Genomic DNA, 20,343 nt, shown 5'->3' with positions numbered 1-20,343 from the left:
ATAAAGATAAGATGCCTTTTTCAATGATCAGTTTTTCATTAGCAATTACAATTTACTTAATGCCATGGCTTCTATTTTAATGGTTCCTGAAATTCTAGAAAAATACTGCATTTACATTTTAAATTGCATTAGCAATTTTTCCATTTATGGCTGTTGCTTTAAATAAAATAACTATACAAATAAAGATGCTTTTGTTTACTTATCATCTTTAGTTTTCTATTAAAGGATCGTTTAGGATGATAATTTTGAATCAATCATTCAATCATTAATTTGTACCTAGTGACTACTACATGCATGAGGGATACTTAAATTTAAAAAAAAACAAAAAAGCAAGATCCCTGCCCTCAAAAACTTGTAACCAGTTGGAAGGATTGAAAAACACACATACAAATTACAAACTATCTCAGATCAATGAAAATATTCATTCTTTAATTATTTATTTGCTCTGTTTCACAGAAGAAAATGTAAAATAGCACTTTGAATTCCTAAATTAGGATCTTTAAAGGTGTTGGTATTGATTTTTTCAGAACTAAGCTACTCACTGGAACAAACTGACAAGCACCTCCAGAAACTTGCCACTTTAAATTTAAGATGCAGTAATTCCTAACCCCCAAATGTAAGGAACAGCTATCTTAATATTACAGTATTTCACTCTATATAACTTCATTGATCAAACACGTGTTAGTAGCCCCTCTTGCCATGCTTTTATTTTTTTAACTTAACATTCTTAGGTGAAATCTTACTGTGACTGCAGTAGTAATAGGAAAATGTTTTATAAGTGATGGTTTGCCAGTCACTCAAAATATATTTTCCAAACTCTTAAATGTAATTTTCTCTATGGTTTCATTCAGAATAACCAAGAGAACTAAAGCAAACGATGATAAACTTTAGAATAGTAAAAGGAATAGACTCTATATACTTTTTTCTTGGTTTTCCATAATGGTTTCTATTAAATACTCATTTTTCCTTATAAAATTATTAAATGTGTATATATATAACTATTTTTGTACTTATACACAAACACACTGCTCACTCAACAACAAATATTTTTTGAGGACATACTGTGTGCTAGGAACTGACCAAAGCTCTTAATTCAAGAGAAGACCAAACTGAATTTGAAAGACAAGTTTCATAAGAGGCTCTCCCAAACTCTGGAAAGCTTATATACCCAATTATACATCCAATTGCATCAGGTTTTCTCCTAATATTTAAATAACCATATCTGAGTATATTAACTTTCCTTTTATACCCTCTTTGAAGACATTTCCTAATTCATTGTGTGTACTTTCTTGTGGCATACTTTTAAGCCATATCTTTTAAGAAATGTGTCATATTTAGTAAAAATATGATAAAATGCCATAGCCTATGGAAGTTCCTGACCTACAGTAGATGCTCAGCAAAAGTTTCAAGAAAGAATGAATTTACAATTTAAATGTAACTCCCTCAAACGGTTAAAGCTAAAATCATATATGCATTGAGTAAGGTCTTATCATATGGTGACTGCTAAATCGTAAGGGTCTTCAGCCTCAAATTTCAGCCCAGACCTTTGTTGTAGGGTATAACAATGGAAAGTTTTCAACTTGATGTTGATACCAGAGAGTGGCCACATCAGGGGCTACATATCTGGTTCTCAACCTGCACTCTGGAAGAGCAGCAGCAGATTAGTTGGGAATTTGTTCGGAAGTCTGGGGACCCCTTTGCATACCTACTGATTCAGAAACTATTGGGGTGGGACCCAGCAATCTGTATTTTAACAAGGTGATTCTGATGAGTGTTAGGCCCATTGGGCAAATATTCATTTGCTGGGCCCCTCAAGGTGGGGATATTTCCTTGAAATTTAAGGGAATAGAGACGGAGCTACTTCAATGGGCTGGCATTATTTTAGACTGCAGAAATAAGTAAGAATACAATAACTGGCAAAGATACAACAAATGTAGAATGTATAATTTTCTGTTTTAGGACAGGCATTCAGAAGTTTAGATGTCTGCATAATTAACGTTACAAAACACGATTTCATATTCACCATCAAAAGCATTTTAAATGTCTAGTTGCCAGTAGATTGATGTTATATTCTACATAAAGGCATAAAACATGGATCTGCAGAAATTCCTCTATAATAATATAAAATGATTATTATGTTATTTTGCATGGGTATACTGCTCTACACACAGAAAAGTATTTTATGTGCCAATTCTCTTTTAATTTTCACTATGAACCTACGAAGTAGATATTAATATTTCTTTTGTGCAAAAGAAACTGTCAAATAACTTGTCCCTGGCCATTATATGACTAAATGGAAGCTACAGGATTCAAATCCAAAGCTTCTAGCTCCAAAGGCATACATTGTTTTATAATTATTTGACTCATTAACGGAATATGTAATTGCTCAGGATATATAAATGACTAACAGGCTCAATTATCTGTTTAAGATCCAATAACTTCCAGTAAAAGAAAGTGAAGAGCCAAGAATGATATTTACCAATGTAATGAGTTCAAGAGAATTTATTTACCAAAATCTCTCAGTCAATATGAGTGACTTCTGATTTAAGAAAGTTAAGCAGGGAGAGGAACTCGAGTGTCAAAAGCAATGGAAATGAAGCAAGTCATCATTGTTCTGAGTGAATTTTCATGTTTCATGTAAGGACAATGTGCTGCTTCAAATGAGGTGTGCTTGGAAAAGCCTAAAGAACAGTCCTTTACACTTGTCCTTGGTATAATTGTAATCCCAGTTTCTCGGGCATAGCTAATGGCCCCATACCACAAACAGCTGTTAATTATTGTCATATTTTAAATCTTCTCTAGCAAAACACTGAATGAGTTTTCTTTTGGTTATATTGGGGGCAGTATTATTAAATTAAACCTTGCAGATCTTGTCCTAAATATTTTTCTTACATATATTTTTCAGAATAAAAGAAGCATACCATGCAGCTGACATGAATTCCAATTCTGGGAAGATCTGGAGCATAACAACAGTATTTCCATATCAGCTCTTTTCTAATACCAAATTTAATATAAATGTTTTTACTGATAGCTCAACACAACTACTTCATTTTATGCCATATGGTAAGCAACTTTGCAGATAAGTATAAAAATCTACATAAAGCTGTTATAGGCTATACAGCCTTGTGTCCACAGACTGAAATTATTAAAAGAAGCATCATTAACTGCTGTTTTGCCCTGAAGTGAAATAAGAAGGAAAATAGCAGGGAGCCTTTTGTTAACACTTGGGGGTGGGTGGGCGGCTATTGTCTTCAAGAATTCTCTTCCCCTAGCTCACCACAGGACAGTTTATTTTCTTGCTGTGAAATATTTAATAACAAGTATAGCAAGTTTTTAGCACATAAAAAACTGAATTTCAAAAAGATTCTGGATCATAATTATAAATATATGTACACACACGTGTATGCATACACACACAATGATTATTCCTATTTATTAGGAACAGCTATTTCATTCAAATGTAAATGAAATGTGAGTAGAACAGGCATTGATACCCAATGTCTTTGTTCCCACTAGTCTTGTGCCACTGGGGGCCAGCAGCCTTAGCACACCTATTGAATTTCAGTTTAGGAGTTGATTTCAGCCATCTGCATTTTATCAAACTCACCAGGTGATTCTTAGTTCTCTGAAGTCCACTGTTTTTCAAAGCGATATTAGTTCTTGAAACAATATGTAATTTCTACTGAGTTCCTAAATACCAAAGTCTTGGTTCCTCACACATAATGAGTCAATAAATATTTCCTTTTATTAAATCATCATCATTATTATTATTTGCTTTTCCTTACTTATTTGATTCAAGTCCTTGAATTTGTGCAAATGACTATAAATACAAGCAAGTGAAATGAATTGCTTGATATATTAGTTAGGACCTGGTTTGCAACTAATGAGACGAAACCTGCTGGCTTAAGGAGAAAATAACATTATAAGAATACAGCTATTTCTCATAGAATTCAAGAGTAGGAATTCAGGAAAGAGTTAAGACTGTACTAAAACTGCAGTTGAACAAGCAATCCAAAATTCCTTTATGCTTCTCCTCTGCTCTCTGTATAAGTGCTTCCTAATGCTTCTCTTACAATATGCTGACTCATTTCCTTTGCTTCTCCAGAGCACATGGAAAGTCTAGTTCTCAAGCTTATGCGTTTTGGCCAGCCACTAAAAACAGATTCAGTCTCTCTATTGGACCTAATTCCAATTTTTTAAAAGCAGGATTTGGATTGTTCAGCCCAGATCAAGGGCCCTGCATCTTGATCCAACCAAATTACTAGGAGTCTATGCCATGTTGCTTTAGTTGCTGGAGAAAAGTGAATAATTGAGCTAGGGACTCCACTTCTATTGTTCCAAGTTACAAACTTAAATTTCCAACCTTTCTATCTGGATGTCCCTTTGTTGAATTTGGAAAGCTAGAGGCCGTTTATTACTTCTGTAAGAATTTTCAGTAAAGTAATTGGTTCATTGTGTTGACAGTTAGTTTTGCAAAGTGGTATAGAGGAACTCCATATCATCAAAAGTGTTAAAAAGTGTTTGTTAAAAGGAGGAGGAGGATGAGAGAGAGGAAAGTTGAAGGGTCAGGAAGAAGAAGGGGAGGAGAAAAGGAAAGACACATTTAGGAAGACACAGAGTCACTTATGCCACCTTATATTAGTGTTTTACTAGTACTACAGATATATTTGAAAAAACAGAAGTCTGAAGTGGCTATTACAGAAGATTGTGGTAAAATTAGAAGCTGTTGCTGAAACCTTAATTAAAGGTACAGTGAAATTTAAATGAGTTAAGAGGAGACATGTGAGGGGCTTTCATCCATGGACAATGTTGTTTCCTCAAGGTGAGGAAGTAGATTCCTTAGAGTGGAACAGGTGTTTTGAACGAGGAATTCTTTGTCCCATTGTCTTAAGCTACCACTTCCGTGAAGATGATTCCCAAGTCCTATTTCCATCTCCAAACTTGCTCTAAGAGTGAGGATCTTTACTTTCAACTCTCTTCTGATCTTAGACGATCAGTGATTGGAACTGGTAGTTAGGAGGCTGTTTATAAATTTTTGAGCACAGTATTGAAAATGCAAGTCAGTTTGTGAGGGGTTAAAGAATAATCGAGAACTGGGTGCAGAAAGTATCTCCTCTTTAAAGAACTTTGATAGTAAAGGGAAAGTAAAAGGAAGGGTAATAGCTTGAAGGGATGGAAAGGATGAGGGGAGAATATATTGGGAGGTTAAATGGAAACAATATATTTTGGAAAATGGAAAACCAACTTTAGAGTTGGGGATATTGGATATATAAAAGAGAAGGCAGGGTTATAATTGATGAAACTGAACCCCAGTACAGGAAGAAGGATCACAGTTAAAGATGTAAGATTTTGTAAACAGTAGTGAACTACTTGTCTCTCAAGTGAGGTATAAAGGAATAAAGAGATAGAGAAGGATGAATGAAAAATTAGAATTTGAGGTGAAGAACATAATTAAGGAATTTCAAATGGACCTCTGCCTTTTCAATAAGAAAAGCAGTATGTTCACCAGAATGAGAAGGGTCAGGTTGAAGTTGGAAACTAAAGAAATAGGGAAAAGGATTAGATTAGCTGCCAAAATAAAGGCACAAGTATAAAATTTATTTTAAAGAAACCACAGTACTTTGTTTGCTTGTAATACGGACAAGAAGTTTAACTCACAGATTCAGGTGTTGGCTTCAAGGGGAAAGATAATGCTTTCAGGTTTAGACATGCTGAGTTTGAAGTAATGATGAAACATCTGAAGAGAAGCAGGTATGAGGAAATACCAAACCAACACGAGAGGACTCATGGCTAGAAATTAGGTTATGAAGTTTTCCATGTAAAGTGGAAAAATAATTGTAGCAAAGAAATTGTTTCATGCATGCCCATTAAGCACAGGGGTTAAGTCCCGGAAATGGGAGGGCCAAATTAATTAAGGAAATTGGTATCCTTGGAGATATTTTCCTGCCATCACAAAATGGCAATGTTCTCCTCTCGTCAAAGCTCTTAACAGTCACGTTTTGCATTTGGCCATAATTTTTTCTGACTTCAATTTATGCCATATGGGTTAATCCTCTCAAGCTGCAGTATGTTTAAGATAATCTCTACAATGTTAAAACACTTCCATCAATCTCCAATTCTCTAATGATCTTTACCATTTTTCCTCACCCATTTCTTTGATGGCCTGTTGATCTACGATAAAACCTATATTGCTAAATCCAGCATTATACTCTTCCTTTATTGCTTTGTGGCAGCTCCAGCAATACCACTTGCACTACTTTTACTTAGCCAGTTTTGTTCAAAAACCTTTCCCTCAGAACTCAAAATGTGTGTTGGTAGACACACATTTGTCTACAATACACAATGGAGACAACATTCAACCATGCAAAGGCAATCAAACATTCCCAGTGTGCTGTATAGATTCTCATTTGCTAAGAGTTCTCCATACAGTTTGCTGCACTTGCTTTCATTGAGACCAAAAGATCATATTCAGAGCGTGGGCACATATATATAGTACAAGAATTCTGTAATATTCGTAATGTTAAATTAGGAAATTATTTCATAGACGAATACTATTGAAACAAGTCAGCATGCTTCTGGCCAATATTTAATGGCATATCGTAAGAATTTAGGAGGGGAGATTATGAAATGGGAATATCAAAAGACCAATGACTTTACCCTGCAGTATGCTTACATTTTGGCTTCCAGAGAAGGAGGTGGAGAAAGCAAGCAAGCACATGTCTATTAAGATTTCTGTTGCGCTGTTCAAGACAAAAATTTGGATGATTCTGACATGGGAGAGGAAGAAAAACCAGTTGTGGAGATTTAGAGCCATTAACAGCACATATTTTGGAATCTGACAGAGCTGGGTTAGACTCCTGGCTTGCTCTTTAACACTCACTGTGTAACCTCTACTAATTTGTGTAGCCTCTCTGAAAATCAGCCAATTCATCTGCATAGTTTGGGATATAATACTTACATTGCAGATACTATAACCAAGATAAAGTATGGAAAGTACTTAGGAAAGGAAGGGCTTAGTAAAATAGTACTCTAGCTGCTTTTATTGATATTAGGATGGATATAGCTCAGTAATGATTTTCATTTGGCATATTTGTGCATATTTCTTTGTTAGCCTCACTGCAGATTTCTGAAAGAAGTAAGCTAGGCTATTACAAACCCTTTTAACAGATGAGAAAACTGTGTCAAAGAGATGAATAATTCATTCAAGTAAATCAACTGAAAAGCAGTGAAGCGTATACTTTCTAGGTCTTAGCTGCAGAGCTTTAATAAGCATGTCAGTTGTAGCAGTGTCTTGATATCATAGCATGAATTAAAACTTTCATATAAATTCTCTGAAAATATTTATTCCAATTAATTCATAATTCTTTTCTTTATTTTTGATGGAGCTCCTATAACATAGCAATTTTGTTATATGAGAACAGAAATCAGAAAGGAAATGCAAACATTTTTTTAAGAACATCTCCAACAAAATAAATGAGATGCATCGCATTTTAATTCCTCTTGATGGAGCTGGACAGTTACTGTAGTTCATAATGTGCTTGTCATTTTTTGTAGTCAAAAACTTTTTTCCAGCCAGCATATATTAACTTTTATTATTCACCTTTGTTTTAGCTAATTATCTTGTCAGAGACCTAATTGAAGAAATTCTACATTTTTGTACAAATGACCAGTTATTCCCCAAAGATCATCTTCTAAGTGTATGTGGTTCTGAAGAATATTTACAGAAGTAAGTAACTTATTAAAGTAAAGTTTTATCATTGTTATAACCTTTATATGTTAAGCAGCACTGTTTTTTTTCTTTTAAACAGACTTTGAACAAACATTATCCTCTTAAAATCAGCATAATTAAATCAATTTTTCCCACTTTAAGAATTCAGAGTTTTATGAATCATATTCAGAGTCTTATTATGGGGTTTTATTTTTGTATTGTGGGTATTTATGGCAACAAGTATTTAGGTGATCTGTGACTAGAATGACCAACCTTCTCTGTTTGTCTGGGACTGAGGAGATTTCCAGGACATGGGGCTTTCAGTTTTGAAATTGAGAAAGGTCTGGGCAAAGAAGGATGAGCTGATCATCCTACCCGTAACAAATTCTAAGACTGATCACCATTAAGAAAAGAAATGCTTTGTAATGAGTAAGTTTATTAGATGTTGAATAAATACTAATTTTAGAACTTACAAAGGGCATTACAACATTTTCATAAAAGAGTAAGCTATAAAACACCTTCTTACTTTATTAGACAAGTTAGGCAGATCATTAAAACAATTTGAAAAATCCTTTCTCGTATCTGTCAATTGCAAATAATTATTTGATTGAAAACACACCTGTCTTAGTGTACAAGTATAACCATTGTCCTTAAATACTCTAGAGATCACATAGATATTATAACATAGCTTTAAGAAAGGAAATATTTCTTGCCTATATTGCATAGAGATTCTAAACAGTAAAGAATACGAGACTAAAATGTTCAATAAAGGACCTTGGCCTTTCTACAAGTATATAAAGATTTGACGACGGATTCATGGAAATAAAAATGTATTTCTTTTGAGATTCCCATCATCACTGTTATTTTTGCACCATTAAGTGTGCTTGAAGATATCTTGTGGGTAATTTGGTGAATTTGGCTGTGTTCTTATCAGAAAATCCAACCTTCTATCAGACAGTGTTAACTGTGAGTGACTTTTAAGACTGATTTTTTTTCCTTTTTGTGTTCTAAGTTATAATAACATCATAATATTTATATGAAATTTCAGATGTTTTGTTATATAAACCTACAAATATTCCCCTTTTGTTCTTGTCTATTCGAACCCATTAATGCACAGAATGTCTAGGCTGCTACCTATTCCCAACATACAGTTTGACAGTATATCCAATGAGGAAAAATACTTTAATAGATGTAATCTTATAGCGACTTCTCATTAAAACTCATCTTTCGATGCAAGTCTTCAAATGTGCATGTGGACTTTGATGCCAAAACACTAGATCCAATGTATGAGAAACACTATCAAATATTTACATTTAGTTTTAGTACTAGGAAATATCATCCAGAAAACAGTTGTGTTGAAGAGATAGAAATTTGGAAAATTCTAATATGAAGAAAGTTCATAATGGACCTTGATTTAAGTGCTGTTACAAATAAATAACTCTTCCATAATTAGATAGCTTAATTATTGACTGCTAAAAATGTTACACAGATTGTTTTATTTTTTTTTCTGATTAATATGATTTCCATTAAGTAGAACATAATTGAGTTCTAAAATGCTTTCATTGCCATTTATTTCTATTTAAAAATCATTTAACTGGGTTTTATTAAAATAAGAAACTTGCCAAGTGTTAGTATATGTGAAATAAAGCCACTTATTCCCTATGGGAAATTGAAGGATATATATATATATATATTTCATGGCTTTGTGTTCTATTTAAGAGTAATAGCTTACATGTGTTGATATGATCCATTTTAATAAGCAGAATATTCATTGCTGTTCTTTCTAATATCTAAAGGAATATATACTAATCATCAGATTTTTTAGTTTATTTGTTTTAAAATGTGTTGTTATCTAATTATTATTCTTGTTATTTTTGTGTGTGTGCTAATGAAGGTGTCAGGGATTGATTTAGGTGATGAATGTACAACTATGTAATGGTACTGTAAACAATAGAAAGTAAAATTTGTTTTGTATGACTGCGTGGTATGTGAATATATCTCAATAAAATGATAAAAAATAAATAAATAAAATGTGTTGTTAAAGACTTGGAAATCTATTCATAATTTTTTATAGAAGGGATACAAGAAACAGGTAACAATAATGTACTATATAATAATTTAGAGTCTAAGTTATATTACTATACTTCATCTGGAGTATTAAACTAGCTTAGGTTGCAATGATAATAATAATCACCATTTATTAAGTGCTAATTTTTACTTACCTCATATTGGGTAGACATCTAAGTTTATAACATTTCCATGAGGTAGATAATAAAATAATCCCTATTTACCAATGAGAAATCTGAGGTTATATTCAAGATCACACACTACAAAGCTAATAGAATGAAGCCTGAATTCAAACCTAGGTTTGATTGCCTCCATAGCTCTGACTCTTCAACAAAACAGTACTATAAAAGTACTTGAGACAGAATACAGGAAATGGCCAAGAGTTCTTCATGCTGAAGTATAGGGTGAAAAACTTACGCAGGTTTGAAGGTGTTTGCAAGAGTAGGAGTGTAGAAACCCTAATAGTCCAATTCAAAACCTATTGAGCACTTTGTATGCTCAAGGATGTGGTTAGACACTGAAAATACATAGATAATTTATATATAATCACTGCTCTCTTCCTTGCCCAATGAATCCATATAGTCAAGTAATCTATTATTATAATGCACTATGGTAAAGACAGTATTAGTGTTTATCAGCTGTGTTTAGATCACAGAGGAAAGAGGGATTAATGTAAAAAATTAAGAAAAGTCCTCAACAAGTTAAACATGGAATTACCATATTACCAGCTATTCCACTCCTAGTATATACCCCGAAGAATTGAAAACAGGTGTTCAAATAAAAACATGTACATAAATGTTCATAGCAGCATTATTCAGAGTAGACAAAGGGTAGAAAAAAACCTAAATGTCCATCAAGTGAATGTATAAACAAAATGTGGTGTGTTTATATAATGGAACATTTTTCAGCCATAAAAAGTAGCAAGGCACGTCTTACAAGATGGATGAAACTTGAAAACATGGTAAATGAAAGAAGCCAATCACAAAAGGCCACATATTGATTGATTCTATTTATATGAAATCTCCAAAATAGGCAAATCCAGAGACATAGAAAGCATGTTGTTGATTGTCAGGGACTGGGATGACTGGGTTATGGGGAATGACTGCTTAAAAGGCACAGAGTTACTATTTGGGGTGATGAAAGTTGGAATTAGAGAGGGGTGGTGACTGCACAACCTTGTGAATGCGCTTCATGATCCTGAATTGTGTACTTTAAAATAGTTCATATGGTAAATTTTGTGTTATGTGTATTTTAACACAAGTAAAAGCAAAAAAATCAGGAGATGGTTCATAGAAAACTCAATAACCAACTAGCCTGTAAAGGATAAATACTGAGGAAAGAAATATGTAATATGTGATAAAATATTAATAGGCCTTAAAATAGACAGGATATATGTAAAATTTCACTTTTTAAAGCAATTATCAACAGAAAAGCAGGCTAAGAATGTGGATAGCACTTCAAAGGGACAAAAATATTTGAGGAATTTAACCTAATTAATAATAAAAATGTAATTAAAACAATGAGATGCCATTTTTGCTTATTGAATTGTCAAAATATTAATGATGAAATTCAGTGGAAAAATGGACACTCTCCAAACAGCTGCTGCGAGTATGAATTGAAATATTACTAGCTGAAAGTAAGTTTGTCAAAATGTAACAAACACTTTTATAATGTCCATGTTCTGTTTTGACAATATTGCTTCTACAAATATTTCTAAGGAAAACATCATAACCGCATAAAAAGATTTAGATATAAAGATATTCTCTATAGCATGATTTCTTATATAGTTATAAAGGAATAAAAAACCAAACACCCAATAATAGCCCAAAATAGTGGTAAATAGATTAAGGAACATAATTTAATTAAAATATGGCATAGATTTTATAAATTATTTAAAATAATATAGGATCTCTTGATTTCAAAACATGCATCATAGTTTTAAGAGTGAAAAGATGTATTTTCAAACCACATATCAGTATAGTCATACCTCATTTTACTGCACGTTGCTTTACTGTGCTTTGCAAATAGTGCATTTTTTACAAACTGAAGGTTTGTAGCAGCCCTGTGTCAAGCAAATATATTGGCAATAGTTTTCCAACAGCATGTTCTCACTGTGTCTCTGTGTAACATTTTAATTAAGGTATGCACATTATTTTTTTTTTAGAATAATACTATTGCACACTTAATAAACTATAGTATAGTGTGAACATAACTTTTATATGCACTGGGAAATCAAAAAAAATTTCTGACTTGCTTTATTGTGGTATTTGCTTTATTGAGATGATCTGTAACCAAACCCACAGTATCTCCAAGGTATGTCTGTATTTTAATTTTTGTTAAAATGCATATATTTCCATTTGGAAAAAAAGTGAAATCCTGTATGCTAAAATGTTAGAGTAGTTTATACCTCGATAAAGAGCTTTGATACGGGTCACATTTATTCATATCTTTATTATTTATAAAATTTCTGCAATAAACATATTTTCAGGAAATTAAGAAAACAAATTATCTCTTTTGGAAAAGAATCTAAATCTTAGTGTGAATAAAAATCTCTGCTTAGAGACAGAGAGTAGAGTTAGATGATTAATGAATGTAAAAAATTGACAGGGTCTGACCTGAATTAGCAGCAGTGGGCTAAATAGTAATTTAGTATCTTTTAAAGTGTTGGAATTAACAGAATTTGGTGACTAAATATGTGGGATTGCATGGGAGGGAGAGTTAGAAGATGATGACTTTTGATGTTGAGGTCAATAAAAGTGATACAGATCTCAAAGAAACAGAAATTTTGGTGGGGGGTGGGGTGGCAAAATAAGCCAGTTTGAGACATGTTGAGTACTTGAGTGCCTAGGAGCCTGTGAGAGAGAGAGAGAGAGAGAAAGTGAGAAAGAGAGGAGATCAGATATTACGAAAACTGGTAGAGATTGGGGAATCAGTAGTTTTAAGAGGAAATGAAACCCTTAGAAATAGGTAAGATCACATAGGGAAAGAAAAAATAAAGAATCCTGAAAACACCATCATTTAAAGATTAGAAGGAGGAGGAGGAGCAGGAAAGGGAGGTTAAGAAACAGCAATTAAAAATGTAGGACACCTTGGATAAATGTATCTTTCATAATAAGGAAACAGAAGGTTTCAAATACTGAGTGACCATAACATCAAATGCAGTAAATAAGTGATCTTAGATGAGGATTGAAAAGTCACCATTAAATTTATCAATTAGGAGGCTATTTGGTGACCCAAGGAAAAGTAATTGTAGTAAACTGATAGAGGAAAAAAAAGCAAGATTGCAATGAGCGAAGAAGAATGGAAAGTGAATAAATAGAAACACAAATGAACATGAATACAAATGTATATTTTTTAATAACTAGAAAATTAATTGTACTTTTGGAAAACTGGACTTCTGATGAAAGCAGGAGAGCTTAAGGAAATGGCAGAGAGATAGGAAAAAATAATAATAATCAAATCTAGTTCACATATTAAAGGCCTCTATGGGCTTAATTTTTCATATGCAATGCCATTCATTCTTTTTTTTTTTTAATTTTATTTTGAAATAAATTCAAACTTACAGGAACAGTTGCAAAAACAATACAAAACCCATACACAGAACTCCAGCATACCCTGACCCCCCTCCCCCGATACCCCAATCCACCAACTTTAATACCTGTCACACCACCATTTCTTTCTTTCCCTCCCTTCCTATCATCCATCATCTATTGCTCTGTCTTCTGAACATATGAGAGCAAGCTGCACACCTTCTTGAATAAACAGTGTAATTCACATATACAATTCCCATGAACAAGAACATCCTTTTGTGCAATCCCATTAAGCGCAGCTAAGAAGTTCAAGAAATGCAACATTGATATAAAGCTTATATTCTATATTTCCCTTTTTTTTTCTTATGTCCTCATTGTATCCCTTTGAGTCTCCTCTCCTCCATCCTCAGATCCCATCCAGGATCATCCTTGGCATTTAATTGTCATTGCCTATCTGAAGTAGGGCAAGGTCTTTTATTAGCAAGATCTCTCAGCATTTGTTTGTGAAAAATTTAAGCTCTCCCTCAAATTTGAAGGAGAGTTTTGCTGGATAAAGTATTCTTGGTTGGCAATTTTTCTCTCTCAGAATTTTAAATATGTCATGCCACTGCTTTCTCACCTCCATGGTAGCTGCTGAGTAGTCGCTACTTAGTCTTATGTTGTTTCCTTTGTATGTGGTGAATTGCTTTTCTCTTGCTGCTTTCAGAACTTGCTCGTTCTCTTCAGTATTTGACAGTCTGATCAGAATGTATCTTGGAGTGAGTTTCTTTGGATTTATTCTATTTGGAGTTCGCTGGGCATTTATGCTTTGTGTATTTATGTTGAGAAGGTTGGGGAAGTTTTCCCCAACAATTTCTTTGAATACTCTTTCTAGACCTTTATCCTTCTCTTCCCCTTCGGGACACCAATGAGTCTTAAGTTTGGACTTTTTATTTTATCTATTGTATCCCTGAGATCCATTTCGATTTTTTCAATTTTTCCCCATTCTTTCTTTTGTTCTTTTGTATTCCGTTCTGTGGTTGTCGAGGATGCTGAGTCATTGTTCAACTTCCTCTAATCTTGTATTATGAGTATCCAGAGTCTTTTTAATTTGGCCAACAGTTTCTTTTATTTCCATAAGATCTTCTATTTTTTTTATTTACTCTTGAAATTTCTTCTTTATGCTCTTCTAGGGTCTTCTTTATGTCCTTTATATCTTGTGCCATGCTCTTCTTCATGTCCTTTATGTCTTGTTCCATGCTCTCATTGTGTGATTTCATGTCTTTGATTAATTGTGCCAAGTACTGTCTCTTCTGATCTTTTGATTTGGGTGTTTGGGTTTGGGTTCTCCATATCATCTGGTTTTATCATATGCTTTAAGATTTTCTGTTGTTTTTGGCCTCTAGGCATTTGCTTTACTTAATATGGTTCTTTCTGGATATAAAAAATACCAATCTCTAAACTTTCTCTAACTAGCCAGCAGACGGTGTCCGTGAGTCACCTATTCCCCTCAAGTCAGTTCTCCCCAACTTTTTCTTTGTGGTGTGTGGGGATCTGATTCTTGTGGGATTCAGTTGATGCACTAAGTTTGGGTGTTTTGTTGGTGCTGTCCGCCTTGAATGTGGGGCATGTGTCTGGGTGGTTAGGGAGGCAGCACAGCTTTAATAATCAAACCTCCCAGGTGTTCCTGGAGATTTAAGGCTGTTACACGAGTCTAAGCCTTCATTTCAGCCTTGCCACAGATTGTCTCTGCCGCTGACCCACAAGTCCTTGGTAGTGGTGTAGGGACTCTGGGTTTTCTGAGCAGGTCCCCTATCCCTGCTGTGCTCTTCCAGGACCTCTGCTGAGTGAAGGCTGTGCCACGTCACAAATGTGTGCCGGCTACCAGGGAAGCCCTTGGCCACCGGGCCGTGCAAGGGCATTCCCAGCCTGTCATTTCAAAATGCAGACTCCCAGTTTCACCAAATGCATGCTCCTTGTGTATTTAGCAGACCTTGTCTGGCTGGTGCATCGCTGGAACTGGTGTTCTGGGTCACTTTCTGGCTTTTATCTAGTATTTTTAACCGAGGTGTTTTTTTTGCCCTGTCTCACCTAGCTGCCATCTTAGGTTCTCCGAATGCCATTCGTTCTTGAGGAAGAAAAGCATGATTGTTCCCATTTTACAGGTGGGAATATTGAGGCTGAGAGAAATTTTGTGGTTTGCTGACAGTCATAAAATATGGAAGTGGTAGATTCTGGATAATATGATTTATACATCTCCAAAGCCCGTAGTTTCTCCATTCTGCAACAAAGCCTCCTACAGGATGAAGGGCCACTTGAAAACAAAAAATTTTAAGGATAATGTTTATTAGACATAAGAGCCATGTATTTGTATAGTAAACATGGGTTTATTATTCAACATATAGCATTTAGGTTAAAGATAAGGAAGAGAAAAACATAACTTACAGAAACTCATTTTTGATATAATTAAAATTTTAAAAACTAATCTTTAATCAGGAAATGCTTTGTTATGATTTAGCTAGAGGTAAATCATAATCACTGAACATGGCCTTTAAATGACATTTCTGAATTTCTGGCCAGACAAAAATTAATTTTCCTTTAGGGATTTTGAGACTGTTTCAAATAAGCACATAAATAATATTAAAACAAAGCCTGTACACTATTGGTGGCACTACTCTCTATCACTGTTGGTGCATTAAACTCCTTTGACTTCAATGTCTTTTAAAGTTTGAATTTTTAATATATTTTTTCTACTTTAAAAATGTGCTGCTAGGATTATCTTGTAGTCATCTTTAATTCCCAACATAAAATTTTCATGAAACCTCCACAAGTCTTTTCATGATGTATGGATTGCTTTAAGCTCTTATAAAGCATAGATCTAAATAAATTCAAAATATCATGTACTTTTTAGAAGTGAAGAATTTTCCCCCAAATCACTATTTACTTTTGTAGAATGCACTAGAATAATTTTCATTTTTAAGCTCTCTTTATGTTATTAGAACTGTGTTTCTTAATCTGTTCTAAGAAAATAAAGACAAAATAATATTTAGTTGCTGTTTTTGAACTTTCTCATTGACTTTGGTTTCTTCCAGATAGTCTGTCTGTTGAAATAGTCACAATAAGTAACTACTTAATGAAACAAGTTTTGAAGATGTATTTGAAACCCTCTGCCATCACAATTAAAATGTCAATGTCCAGGGGACTTTGTTTCACAGTTTTGCCAGTGACAAATGTGTGATTCTCTATTTTTTGTTTCCTCCTTAAATTATGTTTTGTTATTTTAATAAACTTTCATATCTTTACCAGTGGTAGTAAAGTAATACATAAAATTCTGTAAATGTGGGAAATGTAAACAAATATAACTATGTATGTATTTGTATGCATATAGTTACACGTATATTTACATTTATATTTATGTTAGAGCAGTGCGCTTAAACTTTAATGTGTATAAAATCACCTGAGGAACTTCCTTCATAAGCTAGAGATTCTGATTCAGTTGATCTGGGGTAGGGCCTGGGACTCTGCATTTCTAAGAAGTTCCTGAGTCATGTCTATACTGCTGGCTCTACATTTCAAATAGCAAGATATTAAAGGCCAGAGATATTAATGGCCTAGGAATCTATACTCCCATAAAGAAAAGAAAATTACACTCTTTTTCAGAACAGTAGTACATTGTATAGAAGTTGAGTCTGATCTGCAAAGCAATTTGTAAAATTAAAAAAGATAACTTTCCCAGCAAACCAAAATATTCTTTTTCATAATTCAGTTATATTATTCTTGCAACTCATTTACCATGCATCCTTATTTAGTGTAACAAACTTTTTCTCTCAATTAAAATATTTTATGACTTGCTTATTCTCCCCATCCCCCTCTTACATCTCACTTTCTCTGGCACTCTTGCTGTTGCTTTCCCTCTCCGTGTTAAATGTTTATGAATACCAAGCACTCACTGTAATATCTCTATAACTCTTTTAAAGAATGAGAGGGATCTTGACCGATTCCACCTGGATATCATACTATACAGTCCAGGTGCTTCAATTATATCAAATACTTTTCATTAACTCTCAGTATTCTCTTCAGAAACTGCTTTTAAAACAAGATTTTAAATAATAAAATATATTATAAACAGAGTAAAGAGTTAGAACAGAAGAAACGTTATCAATTTTAACATACATAGTAGCTTAATACAAAACTGTCAGCAATATGAAGTATGGAATAGTGAACCAGAAAATTAGAGTCAGAATGAATTAGAGTATAGAACTAATAGAAGAATCAGAACAATTGTGTTCATTCAAAGCATGAACATCTTTTGTCATGTTCAGTGTTCTCTAGCCCCCAAATTGTATTACTGTGTGGGAATGGTGTCCTCAGCAAGCCCATTTTCCATTATCTTCCCAGCAAAAGGATTCCTCTGTACTTATCCAGTAGCAGGTTGAGGACAAGACCCACAACCTTTCTTTCTCATTGGGTGCAGCACAGTTAAAAAGATGTGGAGAATAGAAAGGCTGTTTCCTAGAGTGTTTCTGCATCACCTTCATTCCTGGGAATAGCAGTGGTTGTGCCTTCACCCAGAATTGTAACCATCTCACATGAGTTTTTTTCTTCTTCAATATCTTTATAATATATGAATGTAATGATACTTCACAATTCTGCCCCCTTTCCCTAGCCCAATGTCTACAAAGAGTGCAGGTTTCTTTCTCCTAACCTCTGTGATTTGAGCAATTTCTTCTCTTAAAAATTTTGCTATAAATCTTACTTTCTAATTCAGTTTAAAACCAGTTATCTTTATCAGCTGCTGTGTTAAACATTAAAATGTCCTGCATTTAAAATCATTTGTTGAGTAAATCCTGACTGTATTTGCTGGTAGCAAACCACAAGTGTCTCCTAAGGAGAAACGGAATAGTCTTTCTTGAAAATTCTGTTTGGGTCCATTGCTTACAGCTATTGCCAGATTCTATATCCTTGATTTAACCAAAACAAAACTTCCCTTTATTACTTAATTGCCAGTTATAAAGGAATGCTAGTGCATAGCATGCTGGAAAAAAATGGAGAAAAATAATCATGCAGTAATTAAAAAGTAGTTTACTTTGAAATAGTCATAAATATTTTTAAATTTAGAAAAGCAAAGCAGTGTCAGTCTCTTTATTCACTATCAGAATTGAGTAGACTGATCTGGCTATCTACTTGGAGTCCTCTTTCTTGCTCCTAACCTTCCTTAGGCAAGGAGAGAGATTCTACGAAGGTGCATGTTGAAAGACTTTTGTTGGCATGAGAAAGTCCTCTCCAGATATTATGTCCCTTTAATTAGCATTTTAGAATAATCCTTAAAAAACCTCTACTTAAAGAAAAAATTTAGCTATTTCATGACAGTATGTAATTATTAATTTATAGTTTAAACATTTGATTATAAATTGGAATTGACTTTTACCCAAAATAAATTCAAACTATTAATTATCAGAAAAGATTAAGTTATATACTGTTTGAAGTTAATAGATTATATTCATTTACAGTAGAAACAGGGTTGTATGTCTTCCTGGAAAAAAATTGAGTCTTCTTTTCTCCTCAGTCTAATTAAGGATTTCATTTAAGAAAACTTGAACAAATTGATTATTTTCAGCATACTCAAAACAGTCAGAGGATTCCAATGTCATACCTTTTTAGACTTACTTTCAGCAATGAAATAGATTATGTGTTTCTCTTTTGCATAAATTTGCTTTTCCACTTACAGAATCACAGAACCATGTGGGAGCATAGGAAGGAACTTTGAAAGCTCTTACATGATAATAAGAATGAGTTCTGTTAATAAAACATTCATTAAAATTATTGTGGGTAATTTTAATTTAGTTTTTAGATCTTTTTCAAAATGTGTTCCCTAACATTTTAGAATTAATTTTGTTTTCTGTCTTTAATAAGTGGCTAACTTAAATATATCACACCATACAAATTTGCATTTAATCCCATAACTCTGTGGTAGAACACATATCATAATATATGGATACTCTGTTTATATCATCATTTGAGAGCAGTTCTCCAAAGAACCTGTACTGAATGAAGGTTGTTTATTATGAAAAGCTAAAGGTAAGAATTATGGCATATTTCAGCTCCAAGTTTTCTAAAGAGGTGAATTGTGCAAGCATCATTAACAACAGACATGATAAAAAGAATCACAAAGCTGTTACATGATTTTTCCAAGAGGAAGCAAGCCAGAACTGAATGTAGGTACATAATTTAATTTAACCATATCTGGAACTATAATAGACAATATGCAGCTATCAGATTATTTTTATTGCTCAAGTGTCATTTGTTTTTAAAAGCTAATTATTAAATCTACCTAAAAATTTGAATTAATTGAGATTTAAAAAACCTAGTGCCCTGTTTTTATTAAAGAAAATGAAGAGATCAACTTGAGAATTTGTCAATTGCGTATTATTTCAAATTAGTCAGTAACACCTTAATAAGGCTTAAATGTGATGATTTAATCTTAGTTCTTGAAGTTTTGTATTATCAAAGCCTCATTTAATGTTTCCCCTCTGGAAGTTTATTAAAAAAATAATGAAACATTGAGATGGATGAAATTTTGATCTTCTGGAATGGTGACTTTCTTACAAGTTTGGACACTACACTCCAGAAAGATCAACCTCTCTGGAGCTCAGTCCATATTTTTTGCAAAGTTCCAGCTTCACTGTTATTTTTCCTCCATATTGACTCTCTGTCTCAGGTAACTTCATTTATATAGATTGCTGTGCTATTACTTGTTCTTTGTGACTGCAGAGCTTAATAGAGAAGACATTACAAATTTGGGAGTTGTTATAAAATATTTTATCTAGGTAAAAACTTCCTTGCAGTACATTCAATTTCATTTTATTTTTGTATTAAAAACAGAGAATATGTACTATATGTGTAAAGGAATACAGCCATGTTCAAGTGATGAGGGATTATGCTGGAGGAAGTGTTATGCATAAACGAAGTGCTTAGATGGAAAGCTTTAGATCTCTTAGGTCTAGTTCTCCATTGAGTAGAAGCCATTGGTATCTATGTCCCATAGAGGGTCTTTGTTCA

General features: G+C 33.5%; 1 protein-coding gene across 1 annotated transcript in view; it reads left to right on the top strand.

The window, feature by feature from the left end:
- PIK3C2G (phosphatidylinositol-4-phosphate 3-kinase catalytic subunit type 2 gamma) overlaps positions 1 to 20,343 on the top strand; it is a 425,918-nt gene that overhangs the window by 28,114 nt on the left and 377,461 nt on the right. The window contains exons 4-5 of the mRNA XM_037846573.1: positions 2,906 to 3,063; positions 7,612 to 7,726. Coding sequence (XP_037702501.1) covers positions 2,906 to 3,063; positions 7,612 to 7,726 — 273 coding nt within the window. The remainder of the gene's footprint in view (positions 1 to 2,905; positions 3,064 to 7,611; positions 7,727 to 20,343) is intronic.

The sequence above is a fragment of the Choloepus didactylus genome, chromosome 8, assembly GCF_015220235.1.
Source record: "Choloepus didactylus isolate mChoDid1 chromosome 8, mChoDid1.pri, whole genome shotgun sequence".
In the NCBI taxonomy this organism is placed as follows: domain Eukaryota; kingdom Metazoa; phylum Chordata; class Mammalia; order Pilosa; family Megalonychidae; genus Choloepus; species Choloepus didactylus.
The sequence above is the reverse complement of the archived record's forward strand: the minus strand, read 5'-3'. Positions and strand labels throughout refer to the sequence as shown.